The sequence below is a fragment of the Mastigoproctus giganteus genome, chromosome 10 (genome assembly GCF_048544385.1).
Source record: "Mastigoproctus giganteus isolate SK-2022 chromosome 10, ASM4854438v1, whole genome shotgun sequence".
In the NCBI taxonomy this organism is placed as follows: domain Eukaryota; kingdom Metazoa; phylum Arthropoda; class Arachnida; order Uropygi; family Thelyphonidae; genus Mastigoproctus; species Mastigoproctus giganteus.
Genome location: NC_143584.1, coordinates 131,364,686 through 131,389,370, shown reverse-complemented (window position 1 = coordinate 131,389,370; position 24,685 = coordinate 131,364,686). Strand labels below are relative to the sequence as shown.

The following is a 24,685-nucleotide window of genomic DNA, read 5'->3' as shown; positions in this document are numbered from 1 at the left end:
TATCCATCCAAAATTTATTCTTCTCTTGACTTCCAGGAATTTATCATTATTACAGCTAATAACTTGTCCCAGATAAGTATATGACTCCACCTTTTCAATTACTGCTCCTTCAATCATTATTTCCCTTTCCGTGGCATACTTGTTCATCATTACTTTTGTTTTAGCCATATTCATCTTTAGTCCAAAATCCTTACTAACTGTGCATAACTGATTAAGATTTTCCTCTAATTCTTTGGGATCGTGGCTTATGATCTGCAAATCGTAAATGGTTTAGGTACTCTCCGTTCACATTGACTCCTTTCTGCGACCAGTCTAATCTTCTGAAAGCTTCCTCAAGGGCAGCAGTAAACAGCTTCGGAGATATTGTGTCTCCTTGTCGAACTCCTTTCTCGATTTTAAATTTCCTACTGTCTTTGTCTAGTCTAATAAAGGATGTAGCACTCTCATATATTTTCTTCAAAATCATAATATATGGAGTATCTATGCCTTGTCTTTCCAGTGCCCCAAACATTGCCTTATGCTGTATGGAGTCAAATGCCTTTTCATAATCCACAAATGCCAGGCATAATGGTGTTTTATATTCATTTGCTTTCTCCATTAGCTGTGATATTACATGAAGGTGATCCATAGTTGAGAATCCTGTCCTAAAGCCAGCTTGCTCTTTCGGTTGATTCTCATCAAGTATTCTTTCTAATCTGTTAGTAATGACCCTTGTGAACAACTTGTAGATATGGGATAACAAGCTAATTGGTCTATAATTTCCAATTTCTGATTTATCTCCTTTCTTATGCAGCAAAACTATGATTGCATTATTCCACTGCTTAGGCATCACACCTTTTCTAATGCACTTTGTGAAGAGCCTTGCCAGTTTTTGTGTTATGTCTCTTCCTCCCAATTTTAACAACTCTACAGTAACTTCATCTTCCCCCGGGGCTTTCCGATTCTTCATTTTCTTCAATGCATGTTCTACCTCATCAGGAAGAATATCGGGTATGTCGTATGTGTTGCTACTTTGCAATCCATCTTCCCCACTGCTGGTATCATTCCCTCGCTCCTTGTATAATTCTCTATAGTAGTCTTCTGCTATTTGAATTATGCCTTCTCTGCTGTTTATAAGTACACCATCGCTATTCTTCAGTTTCAGTATCATTTGTCTTTCTGTATTACTGCTCATGGCTGCTGATTTCAATCCTTTGTTTTCCCTTAATGCTTGTTCTACTTTTCTTGTGTTAAATCTTCTTATGTCCTCTCTGAGTCTCTTTATAATGGCTTTGCATAACTCAGTACACTCAATTTTCTCCCTGTCAGTGTTTTTCTTGCTCTTCATTTGTCGTCTTTGGTTCATCATGACAAGTGTTTCTTGACTAATTTTTTTCTTCTTTGGATTTCTGTTTCCCTATAGGTTTCTTGGGCTTTATCACTTTCAGAAAGTTGTAATATTCCTCGTCGATATCTTGGTCCTGAGCAGTCTGCAGAAGCTCAAACTTGTTCTTAAGTTCCAGTACATACTGCTTTTTCTCCTCCTCTGTTATCTCAAAGACCTTTGTATTATTTACTCGAGTCAGTTTTTTCCTTTCCTTTCCTACATCTATATCAAGTGTACATCTTACCATTCTGTGATCACTTCCAACATTTACCTTATTCAGGACGGTAACATCATTCACAATATATCTTCTGTTAGTGAGGATGAAGTCGATTTCATTAGTTGTTAATCCATTTGGACTCTTCCATGTCCACTTTCTGTTCACCCTTTTCTTGAAAAAAGTGTTCATTACTGACATTCCTTGAGATTCTGCAAATTCCACAAGTCTTTCACCTCTTTTATTTCTTTCACCAATTCCAAAATTTCCTATAATTCCTCTTTCTGCACTGTTTTGCCTTTTTCCAACCTTAGCATTGAAGTCCCCCATAATAATAGTGTAGTGGGTTTTCTGCTCATCTAGAAGACTCTCAATTTCAGTGTACATTTCTTCAACCTCTTCATCATCATGGCTCGATGTTGGTGCATAAATCATTATAATCTTTAGCTTGTACCTCTTAGAAATCTTGAGTATTAGTCTTGACACCCTTGGTGATGTACTTTTGAATTCCAAAATGTTGTTTTTAAAATGTTTATGGACCAGAAACCCAACTCCACCTTCACTCCTTTCACTGTTTCCATTGGTGTACAGCAGATTTCCACTTGATAAACTTATAAGTGATTCATTTCTTCTTCTTGTTTCAGCCAAACCGATGATATTCCAATTCACATTTTCTAATTCCTTTTCCAGCTCTAATATCCTGTCTTCACCGATGAGTGATCGTACGTTATAACAGGCCAAGTTCAATTTCCATGCATGGCAGCCTGGTCGTACCCAGAGATTCTTAGCACCCTCTGCTTCCACTCTGATCCTCTCGCTGCCGTAAGAGGGAGAGTGAAAGCTGCTGGGGACTGAGGGCCATTTGTATTGTGCTCTCATTGCTGGAGGGTTTGGTCTTTTCCTCTTCACGCTGACCAGGCATATTGAAGAGAACCACTCTACACGTTCATTGCCACCTAAGTGACGTAACAGGGCTTACCATCGAGAAGGTGTGCATGAGTGGATTTTAGGGGGGGCAGGCCAACCGGACTTCTCCTAAATCTTCTGTAATAGAGAGATATTGGATCCATCAGTGTTTTAGGCTGAGTGTCTGATAACACACAGGATACCTGTTCCCCTCTAAGCCCCCCGTAATACTCCCCCATAAATAGCGTAATGTAGAAGCTAAACTTTGTTGAAGGCAAAAAAAAGCGAATTATGGTAAAACAATAGTATCTTGATATTGCATTCGCAAAACTAATGGCTCAAAAGAAATAAGATATAGGGTGCTAGAATAGTGGAAAGTAATCTGAGGAAGAGGGAATTTAGGTGTGCTTGGGCAGTTCGGGGTTTTGAATCCCATTACTATAGTAGGACCCTGAACATAGTTCTGGGAGCATGCTTCATGTGTTTAAGTCAATTGTGTTAATAATGGTAAAATAATATCACTTAAAATTATAATAATTAATAATAATAATAAACATTATACAGGAACTCGACTTAAGGAAATTCGACTTTTCGTAAGTTTTTCCCGGCCGATGCAAACTTAAAAAAATCGTAGAAACGTATCATGCATGCTGTAAGAATAAATAGAGATATCGTGAAAATATCGTAATGTGAACCCTATATTACATTGTTTTGTTTTTTTTATAATTCGTTCCAAGTCCTTGGAAGTTGAAAATTTTGCTTATTACCAAGCTATTTATCTTTCTAAAAGGTCATATTCATAATGGAAATTGCACTACACTTCATCGTTATCATATGTTCCCGTTATAAGAATCAACTTTGAACGCCTTTGTGATAATTTTCTAAATCATGTTTCTTTCACGATCAAAAAACAATAAAATAATTTGCACTTTCCGGTTTATTGGGATTTACTGTTAATGCATCTAATTATAAACAGGTAGTAAGCTCGATTTTATTGCATTTGCGATAATACCGTTAACTGCAATTGTGTGGATTTTTATGCTATTATGGTGAAATGTGTTCCCCTTCACTGAAATCTTCAATCATATAAAAAACAAATTTTCAGAAACTTCTCTTCATTCCTATTTACGTATTAAAATGATGAAGGGAAAGCAACCAACAAAAAGTGCAAGTGGTGGTAGTGCCATGAAATGAAACAAAATTGATTTAGAAATGAAGATGAAAATGATTAAGAAGTACGAAGCAGGACAAAGTCTGTCATCTATTGCAAGGAAATTATTTCTCGCTGCTTCAAAAGTGAACATTATTTTAAAGGACAGTGTGTGTATAAAAGAACATGTCAAAGGATCAGTGCACTTAAGATAAACCATGATCACAAAACAGCGTTCAGGTGCTATATCAAAAATGGAACAGCTGTTAATAATATGGATGGAAAATCAGATTCAGTATTGAGTGGCCCTGAGTCTAATGACCATTCAAGCAAAAGCAACAAGTATTTATAAATTTATAAAGGATAAGTACGGCAAACCCCAACCCAAGTTCGTGGCAAGCAACAGGTGGTTAATAAGTTCAAGCATCGTGCTGGTTCCCACAATGTTAAAGTATGCAGTGAAGTCGCCAGTGCCGATTCTGTGATGCATTGGAAAAAATTATTGATGAAGGCGGGCAGCTATTCAACACAGCAAATTTTTGACGTTGACAAGACTGCTCTGTATTGGAAAAAAAATGCCGGATCGAACATACACTGCCAAAGAGGAAAATACAATGGCGGGTAGGTTTCGAGGCGCCAAAAGATAGGATAACGCTCTTGCTTGGGGCTAATGCAGAGGGAGATTACAGATTAAAACCACTGCTTCTGTACCATTCTGGAAATCCTTGTGCATTTAAGGGCATCAATAAAGCCACCCTACCCATGCATTTCCGATCAAACCAGAGAGCACGGATAACAATATCTCTCTCTCTCTCTCTCTCTCTCTCTCTCTCTCTCTCTTTGAGGATTGGTTTAAATGCTGCTGCATTCCCAAGGTTGAAAAATATTGTAAAGACAACGAAGTTCCTTTCAAAGTTTGCTTCTATTAGATAATGCTCCTGGACATCTTATGCGTCTAGATCATTTCAATTCAAACATGAGTCATATTTCTACCGCCAAAAACAACTTCATTCATCAAACCTATCAATCAGGGTGTCATTTCGAATATAAAAGCATACTATTTATGCACAACATTTACTCAGGCATTGTCTGCAGTAGGTGATGAGAAAAATTAAGTTAAGAGACTTTTGGAAATCTTACAATATTGACCATGCCATCCCTGGCACGGTCAACATTAATAAAGCCTGGGCGAAAATTACTAAAAGTTGTTTAAATGGCGCATGGAAGAAAATATGCCCACGGCATGTAAAAGGCTTCGAAGGATTTGAAAAAGACGAATAATATGAAGAGGTTACAGATAAGATAGTAAAGTTTGCAGAGCTACTTCAGTTGAAGGTTGATGCCAAAGACGTGGAAGAGTTAATAGAGGAAGAAGAAAAGGAATTATCTAACGAAGAACTTATTGACTTGCAGGCAGCGATAGTGAAAGAAGAAAATGCTGATGAAGCTCAAGGTGAACCAAATGAGGAGCCAAGACGCTTCATCACCAGAGAGATGGCAATGGCGTGGTTTGAGATGGGTCCTGACAGTGAACGATTCTTAAAAGTTAAGAGGGGTCAATGATATGCTTGCTTGCTACAAAGAAATCTACGATGAAAAGAAAAAAGCCACCGTGCAGTCATCCATTAATATGTTCTTTCGTAATGTTGAGTGGCTGATCCCTTCTAAATCTCCACTGTCCTCAACCTCTGCAGTGGTGTACTTATCACCCGAAGACATCTATTCTGGTAACAATGCTCGACAGGTAAAACTTACTGACGTTATGCCTGACTCCTCTCTTTTTTGTAATTATATAATTTTGGAATTTTTTTAAATTGCATGCTTTTGTAATTTTTCCTGCACATGAGATAAATTGAATAAATACAATAAATAATTCTATTTACATGTTCGTCAAACATTTCTTTTTTGATTCAATCAATTCAATGAGCACAACTGCGAGTGCTGCACAAGCATTTAGGGAAATTCTGACTTACGTAGCATTCCGCGGAATGCAACCCTTACGTAAGTCATGGAATTCCTGTATTAATACTCCCTTGGTAACCAATCGGTGGGCACAAGTTTGCCAGACTGTGACACACCAAAGAAGTTAGGGGGTTATAAACTGAACATTATGTACACAGCCTGAATGCAGAGGATGTCAGCTTGCCAATAAGTTATTAATATCAAAGAGGTGGTTAAGCAATTTTTTTGTCTTAATATATGGAGCGCTTTATTAAAATGATAATGAAGGTAGGCTGTAAGAAACATTATCCAACATTTTATTAATAAAATACTGGATAATATGTTTAATGTGCATTAATGTGATAATGTGTATGTACTACTGGGTAATAAACTACTGGCTAATCCTATATAAATATCCATTTTTAATAAATCAGAAATCTATTACTATTACATTATATCAGCGGTTCTTAAACTGTGGGTCGCAAAAAGATTCTGAGAGTCGCAGCAAACATTGATAAACATAAATAAATTAAATATTTATTATAGAACTATTGAAATTATTATACACTACAACCTTTCATTCTATATTTGTTTAGTTTATTGCAGAATAAACATCATCAAGTATGATTACACGAACACAATTTCAATAATCATCCATATAATTAACTCAGATCTTAAAACTAGACTCTAATGTTAGGGTTTTTATACTCCAGTGCAGTGTTTCTCAGCCTTTTCATTGCTGCGGCACACTTTTAAAGGCACTAAAGTTTTGCGGCACACTACAATCTCATATATTCCACAAAAGAGAAGTTATTTCTGTAGGTGTATTTAATAGTACATTTATTATTTGTTTTAAATGCTTTTAATATCTGTTTTTTGAAAATACATGAATTTCATGAAATTTAAATGAAATTTGTTGAAAGAATAAAGTGCACTAAGAATCAAAACGTGATGTCACATTGACTGCCGGGACGAGCAATGTAAATAAATGAATTTTTTGTTTGAATTATTTTTATTTATAAAAATTGGATTTATTAATTTTTTTTTAAATTTGCATTTTCCGTGGCACAATCGAAGCATACTCGCAGCACACAGGTTAAGAAACACTGCTCTAGTGACAAGAGTATAAAAAATCTAAATTTAACCAGTACCAGCTGGGGTCGCTAATTGTCTTATGAAAAGGGATCCCAGATAAAAAAAAGTTTAAAATCTGTGCATTATATACAGTAAATAAACCCCCGCTATTTGCGAGGGTATGTTCCTGAGAAATTCCGCGAATACTGAAAACGCGAATACTGAGTTATGTCTGAGTTATAAGGGGTTCCTTTCCAAAGTATGAAATATATAAGAAAAACTAGTCTAAAATTTTTTCTATGTATGTATTATATGTACCTTCATAATATGACTATGTACATAGACAGTACAGCGAAATGCAAGCATGTGGCATCGAAATGAAAATAAGAAACAATTAATATTAAATGTAATATTTATTAGAAATTTCAAACAAATCTTTCAAACCAGCAACTTTGCTAGCTAAAAACTTATCCTGCCAGTACTATCACCAGTTTCGCTAGTGTTGATAAAGGAGTTTTGTCTTTTCACGAATGATGAGTGAACTTAACGGAATTTTATTTTGAGTTCGGTCTTCTATCCACTGATTTAAAGCTTTTTCCATTTTTACTAATTTAAAATCACGAGTTACAGAGCAAATTTTTGAAGCAATTAGCGTGTTTTCACGGACACTATGGCGGATTTTTTTCTTCCGATTTCTTGATTGATCGTACCGTTGACTCATTGATTTTATAATGTTTTGCCACTGAGGAGACACTCACCATTAGAAATTTTGTCTAATAACTCAATTTTATTCGCTAATGTCATCACCTTCGTTGAACTTTTCACGTTTCCCTTGTTTTCCATTCGTAGCCATATTTTGTACGGGTTAGAAAGAACTTGTCCACATCACTTTCTTCCGTTAACACACTCAAAAAAGTCTGTTTTACACTGCAAACAGGTAGATTTATCACTTTTTAAGCATATAAATTTATAAATTGATGAAATCTTCCATGACAAGCGCATAACACATACTGAACAAGGATTAGTGAGAAACATCCGCGCTCACAATTTCGTCACCCTCCTCCCCCCCCCACGCACTGAGTGCTGTTTTGACAGGGAAAGATAATTTTAGCCATGCCTATGTTTTTTTTATGGTGGAAAATGTTCATAGCGCTTTAAAATTCACATTTTTTTAGGTTTCATTTTATATTAAATCAGCGACCGCGAATACAGATATCGCAAAGAGCAGGTGTTTACCGTATATATATATATATATATAGATAGTTATCTCTTTCACTCCATTCTATTTCCTTTCATGGTTTATTTTCTTTTAGTTATTATATATATACTGACAGAAAGAGAGGAAGAAAAAATGTACTCTACTTTGTCACTCAATTTAATTCTCAATTTATATACAGGATAGGCCATGTGTTAGTTTACCAAGAAGAGATGAAATTTAATGAGAATTAAATTACTGAAATGAAAACAGTTGAACAATTCATTTAAATGTCACAAATAATATCATGTAAATATAATATTAATAAAGTAATATGTACATGATTTATTGCAGAAGCCTAGTGATCAGGAGCAGTAGTGCAGTAGCACCCGCTCTGAGTTCAAACCCCTGACTGCTGAATACAGTCGATCTGCCAGTCCACACTGGACCAGCGAGGCAGATTAAGGTCTTCAACACGAATTGCTGAGGAGGCTTCCATCCTGCAGTGGATTGATAATGGTTGCTGCTTTGCTTATGTACATAATATTGTCTTTATGATTGGAATTTTACAAACTGCAATCTTGGAAATGCTTGTAAAATTTCTCTATAAACTGACATATTGTAAGACGTAAATTTTACATGTATATCTGTAAGAAAATAATTCATGGTGATATATGATTATAGTTGGGTAAAACTGGCAATATATTAAAAAAAAAATATATATATATATATAAATAAAATTTAAGCGAACGTAGTTGAAGAGTAAATTTAATTAATAAAGCGAAAGAGAGAAGAATAAATTCAATTTTATTCCTTAGATATTATAATCCTCTAAAGAGTAGTTGGAAGGAGTTAGTATGTAATAGCAATCAAGAACATGCTGTAGGGAATGCACAGTCGTGCTTAAGGAATGTAATCAGTATTGTATCCAAAAAGATATATCTACCGAGTAGACTCGATGTCCATACCAGTGTGAATAATCAAGAACGCGGTTAGATTGAAGAACTTTCAAAAAAGGAAAATTCGAGAAGGAACCCTTGGTAAGCGGAAGTAGAGAACATGCTGGAGGGAATGCACAGTCACGCTTAAGGAATGTGATCAGTATTGTATCCAAAAAGATATATCTACCGAGTAGACTCGATGTCCATACCAGTGTGAATAATCAAGAACGCGGTTAGATTGAAGAACTTTCAAAACAGGAAAATTCGAGAAGGAACCCTTGGTAAGGGAAGTAGAGGATCGGGTGGTCAGATGCTGGAAAATGAGTGGGCGAGCTTTCGAGTCTACCCTGTGATTGGAGGGGAATCAAGGAAGAGAAGGGGTGAGAAAGATTGAAAGGAGAGTCTGAAGAAGGTTCATGATGTGAAGAGAAGAGAGATAGTTTCTGTGTAAGGGGGAGCGAAGCCTATAGGGAGTGTAAAGCTAAGAAAGGTAATGTGCCTGCAGTGAGAGAGAACCACCGAGTAAAAGTGAAATCCCTACAAAGAGATTAAATCCATGGGAAGTGAGGAGCCAGTCCTCTTAGCCGACCACAGTCTGCCCAGCAGTGCCGACTACCCAACTGGAATAAAGGCCATCTCCTAGAGAGGATAGCTGCCGACACGCAGGAATCGGGAGCCCTTTGGAAAAGTGGAAGTAGCTGAAGTATACACCTGATTGAGATATCGACCTAGGACGAGACAAGAGCGGTATGAGAGTAAAGTAAGTGAACTGCTACTATTCATGCTATGTAAACTATAGGGTGAACCATAAGACTTATATAAGTGGGTCTGTAATTGGGCAGAATACAATAAAGGGTCTGGCAGTGAAAGAGAGAACTTCTAAGGCAATATAAGTGAGTGTCGAAACTAAGGTTCCTATATATTTATATACAGTTGTGCCCCCGTATCTGCTGATACAGTTACCTGTGGTTAACCACGTAAAAAAAAACGAAAAAAACTTAACACATACTACTCGAGTGTCTAATATGATGCTTCGCTTTATTTTTTACAATGTCGCGTATGGTTTGGTCACCAACATTATAATGGTTCTTTAGACATTTAATTAGCACATGCACAGTTTTCAAACTTTTGAATAATTTCAAGTTTTTGTTTAATTTGAAAGCACAACTCTTGCGTTTGCTCATCATTTTTGCGATTTCTAAACAAAAAAAAAAAAAGTTACTATGAAAAAAATAAAAATAAAAATTCCGACATCCCTGGCATAAATAACGAAACAAAATTTGTCCTTTTGCAGTGCGACAGAACACAACAATCAACGCAACGTACTAAATCAAACTAAACATTTGGTCTTTTTTTTTTATTTTTTCCTTTTTTTTTTGTTTTGAGCCGTAGGTGTGAAGACAGCAGGGGTTGCAAGATAATAGGTACACTTATCTCCCAATGACGACTTATAATGCCAGTTCTTGTTGCTTATTTACAACTTGAAAAATATCCCTATTCTAGTTATTACTTGAATTTTATGATTTCTGGTTGATTTTTTTTATTTGGAGTCGAAGTATCCCGGTAAATCAAGAGTTTGCTATACTTTATTATCATATTTAATGTTGGTAATGTCTTACTGTGTGTTTAATATATCAATTAAACTTTATTATATGTATGTACGTACAAGAAAATCACATTATATATTGAGTCAGCAGGTGTTCGCTTATATCCGTGGTTTCAGCCATCGATGGTAGGCCTTGGAACATATCCCTGCAGATACAGGGGTATTACTGTGTGTGTGTGTGTGTGTTATTTGGTTTTTAGGAGCTTAGCAACTAAGGCCATATTGCTTCAGGGATATGCGGTGGTCATTCCCTGACCTTTCCGCATCCTCCGTATTTGGTGGTCACGGGCTCGAACCCCAGTCTAATCAAGAAGCGCGTGATACGCACTGCTGGTCCTGCTCACCTGGCTACAGAAACGCTGTGTGTGTGTGTGTGTGTGTGTGTGTGTGTGTGTGTGTGTGTGTGTGTGTGTGTGTGTGTGTGTGTGTGTGTGTGTGTGTGTGTGTGTGTGTCGAGGTGCATATATCCCTGGAAACAGACAGTGTTTAAGGTGAGAGTGAGAACAAAATGATTAAAGTCCTGTTAACTCAAAAAAGGATTATTCTAAATTAAAGTGGAACAACTAAGAAAAATTGCTATGAGGAGTGTTATATTATTATTAGCCATATGGCGCAAGGAAGCCTGAGGCTTATGCTGCACCAGCCAAAAAAAAAAAAAATTTCCGAGTTACCCTGAGAGAGAGAGAGAGAGAGAGAGAGAAGGAATCATCAAGAAAGAGAAGAATGATGATATCCAGCTCAGGACCCTGGGTGTGCCAAGCCCATACTCACCAGATGTGAGCCCTTGGGGCTATCTGGTGTCTAAGCATAACATGATGTATTTGTGTTCATTAAGAAGGTAGGGAGGCATCCTAATGAACATTTAGAAAGAGGAAGGACAGCTAATGCTCTGTAGAAAGGGAACTTTATATCAATTAGAGAAACATACACATAAAAATATATTTCGGTATTGAAGGTGGAAACTAATATAGATCACAAGATGGTAAGAAAAATGTAGCTTACATCTAGCCATAAACCTATAAGTAATTATAAATATTCTGAGTAGTACTATTGTTGAAATCAATCGGAATAGTTGTAGAAATAGAAGGTACCCGGAGATGTGAATAAATTATATACTATATAAGATATACTTGACCTGTTACAGGGCCAGAATAAGTTTTGGAATTAGACAAGATATATCTATGTTGTTGGCCTAGGGTAAGATAGCCCCATTGTTAAGACCAAATAATTATCTGCTTGGATAATGATTGATCTGTTTTCATTTAAAAAAGAATATACGGAAAAAATTAGGAATTATGAAATTTTGCAACATGTATTAAAGTTGTTTCAAGGGTTTATATTGTCTGTAATTATTCACAGACATGGACACTTGCTTGAGGAGTTATTCAAGGAGAGGGTCAGATGTCAATTAAACTCTAACAGGTAGTTAAATGATTTTATAATAACTGAGGGCACAGTGGAGGAGAAATTGTTGAAGTTAAACATAAGCAAAGCACCTGGGGTATATGGGATCTATCCAGTTAAATTAAAGGAGGTGGCAAAGGAAGTAAGTAAATCCTTAATCATAACCATCGCCTTATACAAAGGGATAATCACCTCCTTGTCTCTGCTAGCAAAATTCCTGGCCCATCTGCACCGCTCAGAGAACTTCATATCTAAGTGCACAATTACCCTCAGGTCTTTTTCATTCTCCACCTCCCTGAGTGTAGTACCACACAGTTGGTACATTTCTCTTGGGTTACTGCTACCCATATGCAGTACTTTGTATTTGTCAGTGTTAAACTTCATTTGCCACTTCTCAGCCCATCTGCCTAACTTTTCCAGATCCTGTTGCAGTAGCATACTATCTTTACTGTCATAACAACCCTACCAACCTTTGTATCATCTGCAAACTTGGACGAGAGAAATATGGATGAGAGAAACTGATTTTCACAATATGACCTCAGAAGTTTCATTTTTATCTGGTATAATTTCTTTTATTAATTAAACGTAATTTGCATTACCACTGGGAAAATTATGTAAAGAAACAAGCTTATGCAGTATTATCAAAAAAATAGAATGGCCAATGTCACCTTTCCTTCATTTCATTTGCTCATTTCTTTTAATATTTGTTACATAATCCCTTCTTAAATTTAGATTAACTAACAAGTTCCACAGGAGTATGTGAGTATTCATTCCAATAGAAAATCACTTTTTGATTTTTGACTAAAGGAAAATTATTGTATATCTATTCTACAATTACCTCCTCTCAATTTGAATAATACTATAGAGTTCAGTGTTGGGTCCATTGTTTTCTATATTTATTAATGATATTGATGATGGTATATCAGGCTTAATGTCCAAGTTTGCAGACGATACGAAGGTCAGCAGAGTTGTTAATGACACTAATGACAGTACGATACTGCAACAGTATCTAGAAAAGTTGAGTAGATGGGCTCAGAGGTGGCAACTGAAGTTTAACATTGACTGACAAATCTAAAGTACCGCATATGGGAAGCAGTAACCCCAGAGTAACGTATCAACTATGTGATAATACACTGACAGTAGTACAGAATGAAAAGGACCTGGGGGTAATTGTGCAGGCAGATATGAAGTTTACTGAGCAGTGCAGATAGTCTGCAAGAGTAGCTCATGGTGTCTTGTCAATGGTATACAGGAATTTGTATAGCAAGGATAAGGAGGTGATTATCCCCTTGTATAAGGCAATGGTCAGGCCACACCTTGGGTACTGTATACAAGCCTGGAGGCCTCATGTTAAGAAGGATGTAGAGCTGCTGGAACAAGTACAGAAAAGGGCAACAAGACTGGTGAGGGGGAACAAAGGGGTGCTCTTACGAAGAAAGGCTTAAGTTCTGCAAATTGCAGCTTCTGGAGACTAAGCACCTGCAAGGTGATCTGATTGAGGTGTATAAGGCCTTGAATGGCTTGAACAGGTTATTTGTTGTTATTTGGTTTTTAGGAGTATTAGCAACTAAGGCCATAGTGCTCCGGGAATATGTGGTGGTCATTCCCTGACCTTTCTGCATCCTCCGTATTTGGTGGTGATGGGATCGAACCCCGGCTTGAACAGGCTCAATGCTGATGGGATTCTTCCACTTGCTCATATTACAAACCTGAGGGGGTCATAGATTCAAACTGAGGAAAGACAGTTGTAGAATAGATGTGCAGAAATTTGCCTTTAGCCAGCAGGTAGTTGATTGATGGAACAAACTTCCATCTGTCATTGTGGAAGTTGATAGCTTAAATAAATTCAAGGCAGAACTAGACAAACATTTGGAATGAATATTTCAGAAATGGGAAAGGCTTTTTTTTTGGCTGATGCTGTATAAGTTGCTTTCTTGCATCACATGCCTCTACTAATACTAATAAAACAGTTTCAATTATTAAGTTATTAATAAGTATATTTTGCTGAGTTAGCTTATAGGAATGGGAAATGGTGATGTGATTGCTAGTCATTATGCATAAAAATACCCAAATCATCAACCTGACAGATGTACAATCCTTTCAATCAATGAAAGACCACACAAAATTGGTCAACTACAGTCAAGTCATAGGGATTCTGGCATATAAAAATCTGCAGACAATTTGGACTTGGTGGAAGAAAGACTGTTAAACAATCCAAGTACAAGGACAGTGATGCACATATGAGAACTTCAGAACACTTTGTGTGGAAAACTTTACTAGAACAAGAAATGCATCCCATTATATCCCATCATGCAACGAGTATATGAGCTAATGCCTACAGACCTTCCAGCACAATAATCCATCAGATAGCCACATATGGTAAGCACTATGTGTGGTTATTACAGAAGTATGCAAACAATCCCATGTGCCTTACAAAAGTCCCACACAGTAGGGAAGCGATTATCAGTCCACATATTTAACAAATACAATAGTTGTATTTAAGCAACAAAAGACAGCATTTATTACTGAGGTGTATTACATAGGTCAGAGGTCGGCAACCTGCAGTTCACGAGCTGCATGTGGCTCTTTGAACATGCAACTGCAGCTCTTTATAACTTTTAACCCACATGTATGACAAGCTATGTATTTCCGCCAGCAAATATTTTCAGACATGAACTACATTAAAAATAAATCAAGAAACCATCTGAACAATGCGAGTCTCTCAGCTTGTTTAAAGATGAAAATCAAGGCATACTTGCGTAATGTTGAGGGACTCGCTAGGAGCTCAGCAGCAAAAGTCACATTAGTTCGTACCTAATTCATGTTTGTTACATTTTGTCAGTATTAATAAATATTTCAAAAAATGTTTTTTTTTTAATAAAACACCTTCTCACTCTATTCCATTTCTTAAAAATCTCCCCCCTCCCTCCACTCATCCCAGTTTGAGCTGAGGTGCGGCTCTTCAGATTCTTTTTTTTTCTTAAATTAAATCAAAAATGGTTCTTCACTCAAGGAATTTTAAGGAACATAGGTTGTTCCTTAAAAGAATATGTATTTTGAAACAATGTTGTAACCTAATCACTTTCATAATGATAAGGGATATTCAGTAATATATGAAAAAAAAAAAAATATATATATATATACAGTTGTGTTCCACTGCAACACAAAAGGACAAATTTTGTTTCGTTATTTATGTCAGGGATATCAGAATTCTTTTTTCAGTTTTTTTTTTTTTTTGTTTGTTTAGAAATCACAAAAATGATGGGTAAATGCAAGAGTTGCATTTTCAGTTAAACAAAAACTTGAAATTATTCAAAAGTTTGAAAACGGTACATCTGTTAAATCTCTAAGGAATAATTATAATAAGGATGTATCAAAATGGCCAAACATTAACAAGTATCGCACGGAATTCAGATTTGTCAATAATAACATGGTAGCAATATGTTATTAGTCATTCCTGAGTTATGTAAAACTTGACGAAGTAAGAAGTCCTGGAACGTATCCTTACGTATGTCGGGGACTTTTGTATTTTTGGATTAACCAGGAAATCGATTATCCGGGATTTGTTTTTTACCATCTATCCTGGAAAATCGAGTCTACTGTAATACATATTGGCATTAACAGACCCAGTAAAAGTATTGTGTCTATAGAGGTGTGTGTTCATGACCCACATGTTGTGTAGGCTGGAAATCCCAGAATAACTCTCAGTGAAACTCATTACACCACCACTTCAAAGCAATTAACTATAGGTGGAAATGAATAGGACTTCAAAAATTCCTCCATTCATCAAAGGGAACTGATCCCAGACCTCTCCAAACAAGTGGTTAGTCCACAATGTATTCTGTCAACTAGGCTGCCATTCAACAGATGGCAATGGGTACTTATTCTTACCCATGTTGTAGATGTGCTTTTGGAAACTGTTACCCTGGACATATACCAATGCATGGAGTTCATACACAGTGGTTCACGTAGACATTTCATCCAACTGGCATGGTGCCTCCTGTACCGCCATTACCCAGAATATTGGTTAAGCCATAGTCATGATGCTTCAATGAAATCATACCTTGCCACCAAATCTAAATCCAAATGATTTTATTCTGAGGTCATAACAAATGCATAGTGTAAGCCACTGAAATGCTCATCAAGCATGTTCAGGATCTGCACTAATACCATTAGAAATATGCCACACATTATGGAGTGTGTATGAGTTTTGCTCAGACAACAAGTATACGTTGCTGCAAATGGTGGTCGCATTGTACATTTATTGCAAATAAGAATTGCATTATCACACGGTGCAAGATTTGCTGAAACATGAATCATCGTCCTACAGACTAAATGCAAGAGGTAGTACCGTAGAAATAACCCCAGGGGCTCACATCTAGTGAGTATGGGCATGGCACACCCAGGGACCTGAGCTGGATATCATCATTCTTCTTATTCTTGGTGACTCTTTTCTACTTCTACTTTCTTTCTCTCTCTCTCTCGGAGTAACTCGGATTTTTTTTTTTTGGCTGGTGCAGCATAAGCCTCAGGCTTCCTTACACCATACAGCTGATGATGATGATAATAATTTCCAATTTTTTAAATAAATTTTATTTTCTGAATTCACTTTGATTAAGTCATAATCAAAGTGGTAAATTTTGGTAAATAATGTTTTACATTATTTACCATATTCCAATGTCATTCTGAATCAATTTCTCTGATGCCAAAAGTGATGTCACAAAATTTTATGTAATTTCTCTTAAAAATTATGCAGCTTCCAAAAAATAAAAAACATCTTTTTTTTAAGATTTTCTATTTTCTCTATTGTCAGGAACCCCACTGTAAAATTTATGACTTGTAATCCTGAAGCAATATATATATATATCAAATACAATTTTCGAAAGAACCACATGACTGAAGTCTGTTACATATTCCTCCCACCAAAAATCATAACTACTTTCCATCCAAATCAGTCATTTGCTAACCCTAGCAAATTAAAATATGCAGAGGCATCCTTGTCTTATTCCTCTGCCTAAATTTTCATATTTCACCTTACACCAACATAACAGAGGCAATACAAAGTAATATTCTTGACAAAGCAATATACATGACAATACAAAGCAATATTCTTGACCTGGTTGTCAGGAGCGATTCATCACATATTGAGAATCTTCAAGTAAAGGAACCTTCAGGTAGCAGTGATCACAGCACATTGATGTGGAATTTATTCAAAGGAATAACTACTGTCAAAGGGTGAAGAGGAAGAGTTTTTTTTTCATAAAAAAGTAATTATAATTGATCCTTACATCATTTTTTTTCACTGTGACTCACTAAATATTGGTCTGTCTCGAACAATATCTCTTATATTGTATAAAATGCTTAGTGGCCTCCATGATTACTTCTCTGAACAGACCCCATTTACAACATCAAGCACACTGTGGATGACCACCCAGGTGTGAACCAATGTAAGTAAGGGTCGAGTTGTAGCACCCCATACCACACGGAGGAATGCCACCCCCTCTGTGTTACCAGGCAATACTAGGTGGTAGATGACTCATCAACCATTGCAATGCCACCACTTTGCTTATTGGAGGCTTGAAGTGGTGGAACCCATGTTTAGTGTCCAGAGCTAAGTTCCGGTCAACCCTCCCCGATCTCTTCCATCATGCAGTATGACTGATGTCTTTGTCTTTTGAGGTTATGAGGAACAACATGGCAAGCTCCAAACTCTCTTACATTTTGAGGGTACAGCTCTAAAACGGTGTTATGCGGGGGGGGGCATTGTCGAGGCCACATTATGTCAAAGATCTGGATATATTCTTACCATGTGTACATCATATCCAAAAATTTCATTAATTCATACAGCGTGTCCCCCCCACTTTTTCTTACTATTGAATATACCATGAATTGTCAAACTAATACAGCAAACTTATCTGCAAAAAGATCTAAACCTCCTAGTTCATTTCATATATATAATATTAGTGTAGATACACCATAGATAACTTTTAAGAAATTACAATAGTAGTGTGGGAGGCATCATTTGCTCTGTATCTCATATTGTGCTCTTCCTTCACAACGAGTTGCCATGGTATTGCACTACCTCAAATAAGTAACGCTTCACTGATTCTTACATTATTTTCTAATTAGTCCTCGGGGTAAAGAGAGGGGCTTTTGTGTTCGTAAAGGTGACTATCAGGGTACCGGCCCACTCATTGATGATAGGCCAATAGCTTTGAAACAGTGCCGTCTGGGTGGTGGTGATACTAACTGAGAATAAGTAACAATAGCCTCCTCTATTAGTGAAGCGTTACTTATTCGAGGTAGTGCAATACCATGGCAACTTGTTGTGAAGGAAGAGCACAATATGAGATACAGAGTAAATGATACCTCCCACACTACCATCGTAGTTTCTTAAGAGTTATCTGTGGTGTATTTAACTCTTACTCTTAACATATTATGCCTTGTTGCATTTAGTTATTTTAAATATATATATTGACTAATTATAATATTAAGAATATTACAAAAATTAAATTGAAAAAAAGTAGGAATAGCAGGAAAGTAGGAATTTTCTTAATATTCTTAACATTATAATTAGTCAATATATTTCACATGGTAGTAGTGAGTCAGTTAGTTAACGCACACTTGTATTGCCCTCTATATTCTAATTTGTTATATATTTCAGTTCAACAGTTACTGTGTCAGTCATATGGTGGCCACATGAGTGCTATTTTCTGTTTCTGTTATAATTTCTCACTGCATAAAGGCTACCATTATTCAAATCGAATGCATCCGTCGATCAATCAGTGTAATGGTTCATGTATGCTTGGATTTGTCTAATGTTCGAAATGCAGTGATTCCCTGACCATTATTGGCCTTGTGGTCCTCTGCCGAGATGTGGCATAATGGTCAGTATTTCATTTTGTTAATGATTTTATTTGGTACAGAACTATAGTTGGCTTTCATTTCATTTTTAGTGATATTTCACATAATTCTGAAAAGGGTGCCAATCTGGGGAGGCTGTTAAATTATCTTAAACTGGATCCTACATTAACTTTTGTTACGTAATATTGTAACATTCGGCTTATTCTAAATTATTTTAGAAATGTTTCCTTCTGCAATATCCTTTCTCCTTCCTCCCCCCATTGTGTTATTTTATGATATATGGTTTATTTTATTTTATTTTTTGTTTATTTGGTTTGGCGTGCTACTGGCAGTGAATTGATTATTTTATTATATATATGTGTTTTTTTCTTAGTAAAAATTTTATACCTTTATTCTGTTTGTTTGGTTTTTTTTTTTTTGCACCAAGCGAGCTTAAAACTTGATGCATCATTTATGCACCAAGCCTGCCTCAAATGTTGGACAGTACTGCATGGATGAACATTTAAAAAGCTTACTAAACACAAACAGGAAAGAAGAATGTAAAACAATCAGCAGAGGAATCGCTTCAGGACCGAAAACGACTGGACATCAAAAAAAAAAGCAATATTTTCTTCCCTTTTTTGGGAAGAGGGTGGCTTTATTACAACCATTGAAATTTTTTTTCTTTTTTTCAGAAAACCCAAAAACAGTGACCTTTGTCGATACGCTTCTTCAAAAACCAATCAACAAAAAAATCATAAACCTACTTTATGGGTTACTACTTTGTTAACCAGAACTGAAAAAATGAACGAATACAATATTCAAAATACACTAATACTAACCGTTTTTTCACCTTGGGCATTTTCTTATCTGTAGGTCTTATTTCAAATGACAACTACAACATTTCTACAAAGTACCAATATTTTGAGATTAAGAAAAAACCCACAAAGACCACGTGCAAATACTATTTTGACAGAATTACAAAATTCAAAAACCATACGCCCTCTAACGAAAACAAATACGAAAGAAAATTTATAACCATAAAATCATCAATTTATTTCTATTATTATTATTATTATTATTAGCTATATGGTGCAAGGAAGCCTGAGGCTTATGCTGTACCACCCAAAAAAAAAAAAAAAATACCCCAGTTACCCTAAGAGAGAGAGAGACAGAGAAATGTATAAGGGAATCACCAAGAAAGAGAAGAATGATGATTTCCAGCCCAGAGCCCTAGGTGTGACAAGCCCATACTCACTAGACGTGAGCCCCTGTGGTTATTTAAAAACATTCCATAAATAGTGATAATTCCCTACCTTTCGGGGACTAACAATCACCTTTCTAGCAAACAAATTTCATGCAATACTAATAACTTTTATACATTTTGATTTTAGGGAATTAACAGAAATCAACGTATTATATTATATTATTATGGAAGTATTATTAACACACGTTCGAATAGTAACTGGCCATGAAAATATGTTCTCGTGGTCAGTAATTAAAATACTGACCTAAAATACTGAAGACAGATGGTAGTAATCAATGGGTGCTGCTCTTCGTGGACTAATGTTATTAGTGGAGTCCCACAGGGCTCGGTGTTGGGTCCACTGTTGTTTTGTATATTTATCAATGATATTGATGAAGGTATATCAGGCTTAATGTCGAAGTTTGCAGATGATACAAAGGTTGGCAGGGTTGTTAATGACAGTAACGGCTACTGCAAGATAATTTGGGCTAAAAAGTGGCAACTGAATTTTAACCTTGACAAATGCAAAGTACTGCATATGGGTAGAAGTAACCCCACAGAAATGTAACAACAGTGTGGTACTACACTTAAGGTGGTAGAAAATGAAAAAGACTTGGGAGTAATTGTGTAGTCAGATATGAAGTTTTCTGAGCAATGCAGACAGACTGCCAGGACAGGTCATGGGGTTTTGTCAATGATATATAGGAATTTTGCTAGTAGGGAAAAGGAGGTGATTGTCCCTCTGTATAAGGCAATGGTCAGGCCACGCCTTGAGTACTGCGTACAGATTTGGGGGCCTCATTTTAAGAAGGATGTAGTTTTACTTGACCGTGTACAGAGAAGGGCAACAACATTGGTGAGGGGAATGAAGGGATCCTTTTACCAAGAGAGGCTTAAGTTCTGCAAATTGCAGTGGCTGGAGACGAGGCACCTGCGCGGTGATCTGATTGAGGTGTATAAAGCCTTGAATGGGTTGAGCACGCTGAATTCTGATGGGATCCTTCCACTTGTTCAGATTACGAACCTAAGGGGGCATAAATTAAAATTAAGAAAAGACAGATGTAGAATAAATGTGCGGAAATGTTCCTTTAGCCAGTGGTTGGTTAATTACTGGAACAAACTTCCATTTGTCGTTGTGGAAATTGATAGGTTGAATAAATTTAAAGAGGAACTGGATAAGCATTTGGAGGGAATGGTGTGATTTTTTTTTTTTTTTTTTTTTTGCTGGTGCTGCATAAGTTCATACACTTGCTTTCTTGCAACACATGCCACTACTACTACTACTACTATTACTAAATAAAGAGATGAGCGAAAACACTATGACCAGAGCGTCGTTATGCAAATCGAAGCAACTACAGGTAAATTACGGTGCATGCGCGCGGCGGGACGCGGTGGGAAAAACGCCTGATACTGAGCTCCGTTAACCAGTGTTACTCTTGTTTTTGAGATGGGAAAGACAGCGGACTTAAGCGATTTTGACAAAGTCAAAATTGCAATGGCCAGACGACTGGTTAGTTCAGAGCATATCGAAAACAAACCAAACTATTATATTTTGGCCACACGAATAATTAAATACATCTGCCGTGCTGTGTCTTATGTTTGTTAATGGCGTGTGTTCTATGGTCGATTTGTCCGTTTGCTGGGCGAAAAACCCCAGTTTCTGGGAGAAAACCTTGTTATCTACCCATCAGACCGACTAACTCAGCCACGGAGTAAAAAAAAAAAACCCATTAAAGTTCCTTGCGTCGTTGAAGGGATTCAAAACCGGGCCTTTACCGCCCGGTGTCGGGCGGACGGTGACGATACCACTGTGCTACTCGCGCAGACAGAGCATAACCGAAACAGCAGAGCTGGTGTGCCCTCACGGTCAGGCGTGGCCAGTGCCTACCGAAAGTGATAGAAGAAAGGAAAACCCACGACCCACGCGAGGTGTTGGACGACAACGGCTCATCGATGCTCGAGGTGAGCGAAGGCGCTCCTGGATGGTACGTGACAACACAAGGGCTGACTCTCCAGTGCATTCCAATTACCGGCAATTCGCCGGTAATTGGAATGCAGGTGACGGGAGTAATGTGTCACAATACAGAGTACATTGAATCCTGCTGAAAATGGGGTTGTGTGGGCACTCGGAGCAGCCTACGTAGCCGCAGGCTGCTCCGAGTGCCCATGCAAATAACGGTTCACCGGCGACAGCGCCTACAATGGGCACGCGACCATAGAAACTGGACCTTGAGTGATTGGAAGAATCGTCTGGTCCGATAAATCACGTTTCCTGTTGCACCATGTGAACAGCAACTTCGATCTGCGGTGTCTCAACTACAGCCCTTACAGGAGTTAAACGATCGGGTGGCTAGGTGTTCGTCACAGACACCAGAAGACACATTTCTAAATCTTGTAGCGTCCATGTCTCGGCGGGTCCCAGCTGTTTTGGCTGCACGGGAAGGACGAAAGTCATATTAGGTAGATGGTCATAATGTTTTGGCCATAATGTTATATATACACTTATTTGGAAATAAGTGTGTGTATACAGGGTGATTCACTACCAGTGCGACAAACTTGCAGGAGGTGTAGGGGGCACAAAGACGAATCGGAATCACATAGCATTGCAGGGTCCGAAATGCCTTCGTCATGCGGTAGAGGACGTTGAATGGGAGGTCGCGTGAACAGCGATCCCGCTGTTCACGCGACCAGTATTCAAATCCAGTGTTCACGCGACGAGTATTCAAACGTTGAACTGGCCGATATGCACCTCGCGTATGGAGCTGCGGACTGTAACAGGCGCGCCTCTCTGCGCTTGCACCAGGAACGTTCCCCCACAGCCGTGCTCCTCATCGTACGATTTTCGCACGTGTGCACAGAAGGTTACGTGAGACTAGTTGTTTCACGAGAGGTACCATGAATCGAGAGCGAACAAACGAGGACGCCAGACAATGAGGAGAATGTCCTACGTCTTGCAGAAGGCAATCCGAGTACGAGTACTCGAGCGATAGGCCAACGATTGGGTATTTCCCAATCCACTGTATGGAGGATACTATCAACAAACCAAATGAGATCATGCCATCTACAACGCGTCCAATCATTGGAGCCTGCGAATTATCCACTCCGGAGGACTTTTGCCACTTGGTTTCTTCAACAGAAACGGTTCGCAAATGCTGACTTCCAGCGGAATCGCTGTTCACGCGACCTCCCGTTCAACGTCCTCTACCGCATGACGAAGGCATTTCGGACTCTGCAATGCTGTGTGATTCCGATTCGTCTTTGTGCCCCCTACACCTCCTGCAAGTTTGTCGCACTGGTAGTCAATCACCCTGTATATAAATATATATATACACACTGGTGTTCAAAAAAATTGCACCACCTAGAAAATTCACATTTCTAACCATTTTCCGCGATGGTATGCTACATTATCGAGTAACATCACAAATAGAAATATAAACAAAAGATATTTATTAATCGTTAAGGAAAAGTTAAGTAATATTGAGAGGTGGTCTCAAAATATTACAAAATGAGCATTTGCAGCCTTTATAAAACAGTTTTGGTAAGCACGACAATTATGGCAGAAATGTTAACAGAAGCACTCAATTTGCTTCAGTCCTTTTAAATAGAAAACAAAATGAAAAGTTCACCAGATGTAAACTGATATTTATTTGAATCACCTCGGGCCCTGATGACAGCAACACACCGTCCAGGCATTGACAAAATCGATTTCTGAACAAAATCAACTGATAGCTCGTGGTTCCAAACACGAATAATGGCTTCCTGAAGTTCACAAAAGGTAGTAGTAGTAGTAGTAGCGGCATGTGAAGAAAGCTTAGGCAGAATCAGCCAAAAAAAAAAAAAAATTACAAAACAATTCCTTCTAAATGTTTGTTCAGTTCCACCTTAAATTTATTTAACCTGTCAACTTCAACAACGACAGATGGATGTTTGATCCAGCAATTAACCACCCGCTGGCTAAAAGAAATTTCAGCACATCTATTTTACATCTGTCTTTCCTCAATTTGAATTTATGCCCCCTTAGGTTCGTAATCTGAACAAGTGGAAGAATCCCATCAGAATTCAGCATACCCAATCCATTCAAGGCCTTATACACCTCAATCAGATCACTTCGCAGGTGCCTAGTCTCCAGCCGCTGCAATTTGCAGAATTCAAGCATCTCTTGGTAAGAGGATCCCTTCATGCCCCTCACCAATCTTGTTGCCCTTTTCTGTACACGCTCAAGCAAATCTGCATCCTTCCTAAAACGACGCCTCCAGACCTGTACGCAGTACTCAGACGTGGCATGACCATTGCTTATACAGAGGGACAATCACCTCCTTTTCACCACTAGCAAAATTCCTATATATCATTGACAAAACACCATGACCTGCTCTGCCGCATGTCTGCATTGCTCAGAAAATCACATATCTGTCTGCACAATTACTCTCGGGCCTTTTTCATTTTCTACCACCTTAAGTGTAGTGCCACAGTTTTTTTTTTTTTTTTTTTTTTATGAAAACCCCAAACACGAAAGGTATCAAAACGTATAGTACTTAGTACCGTGCATGGGTTGAAGGAAAAGTATGGGGGGAGGGGGATACCGGAAACTTTGCTCTAGAGACTAAGCATGGGTTTCACTACTTCAAGCCTCCAATAAGCAAAGTGGTGGTTTTTCACCAGTTGATGAAAGTCATCTACCACCTAGAGACGCTGGTAAGTTTCTCTGGGGTTACTTCTACCCATATGAAGTACTTGGCATTTGTCAAGGTTAAACTTCTCAGCCCATATGCCCAAATTTTCTTGATCCTGTTGCAGTAGCA

The 24,685-nt window shown here is 37.6% G+C and overlaps 1 protein-coding gene across 1 annotated transcript in view; it reads right to left on the bottom strand.

The window, feature by feature from the left end:
- Sas10 (UTP3 small subunit processome component Sas10) overlaps nucleotides 1-19,605 on the bottom strand; it is a 234,556-nt gene extending 214,951 nt beyond the window's left edge. The window contains exon 1 of the mRNA XM_090383933.1: nucleotides 19,483-19,605. Coding sequence (XP_090240059.1) covers nucleotides 19,483-19,502 — 20 coding nt within the window. The 5' untranslated portion in view covers nucleotides 19,503-19,605. The remainder of the gene's footprint in view (nucleotides 1-19,482) is intronic.
- Nucleotides 19,606-24,685: the final 5,080 nt, after the last annotated feature.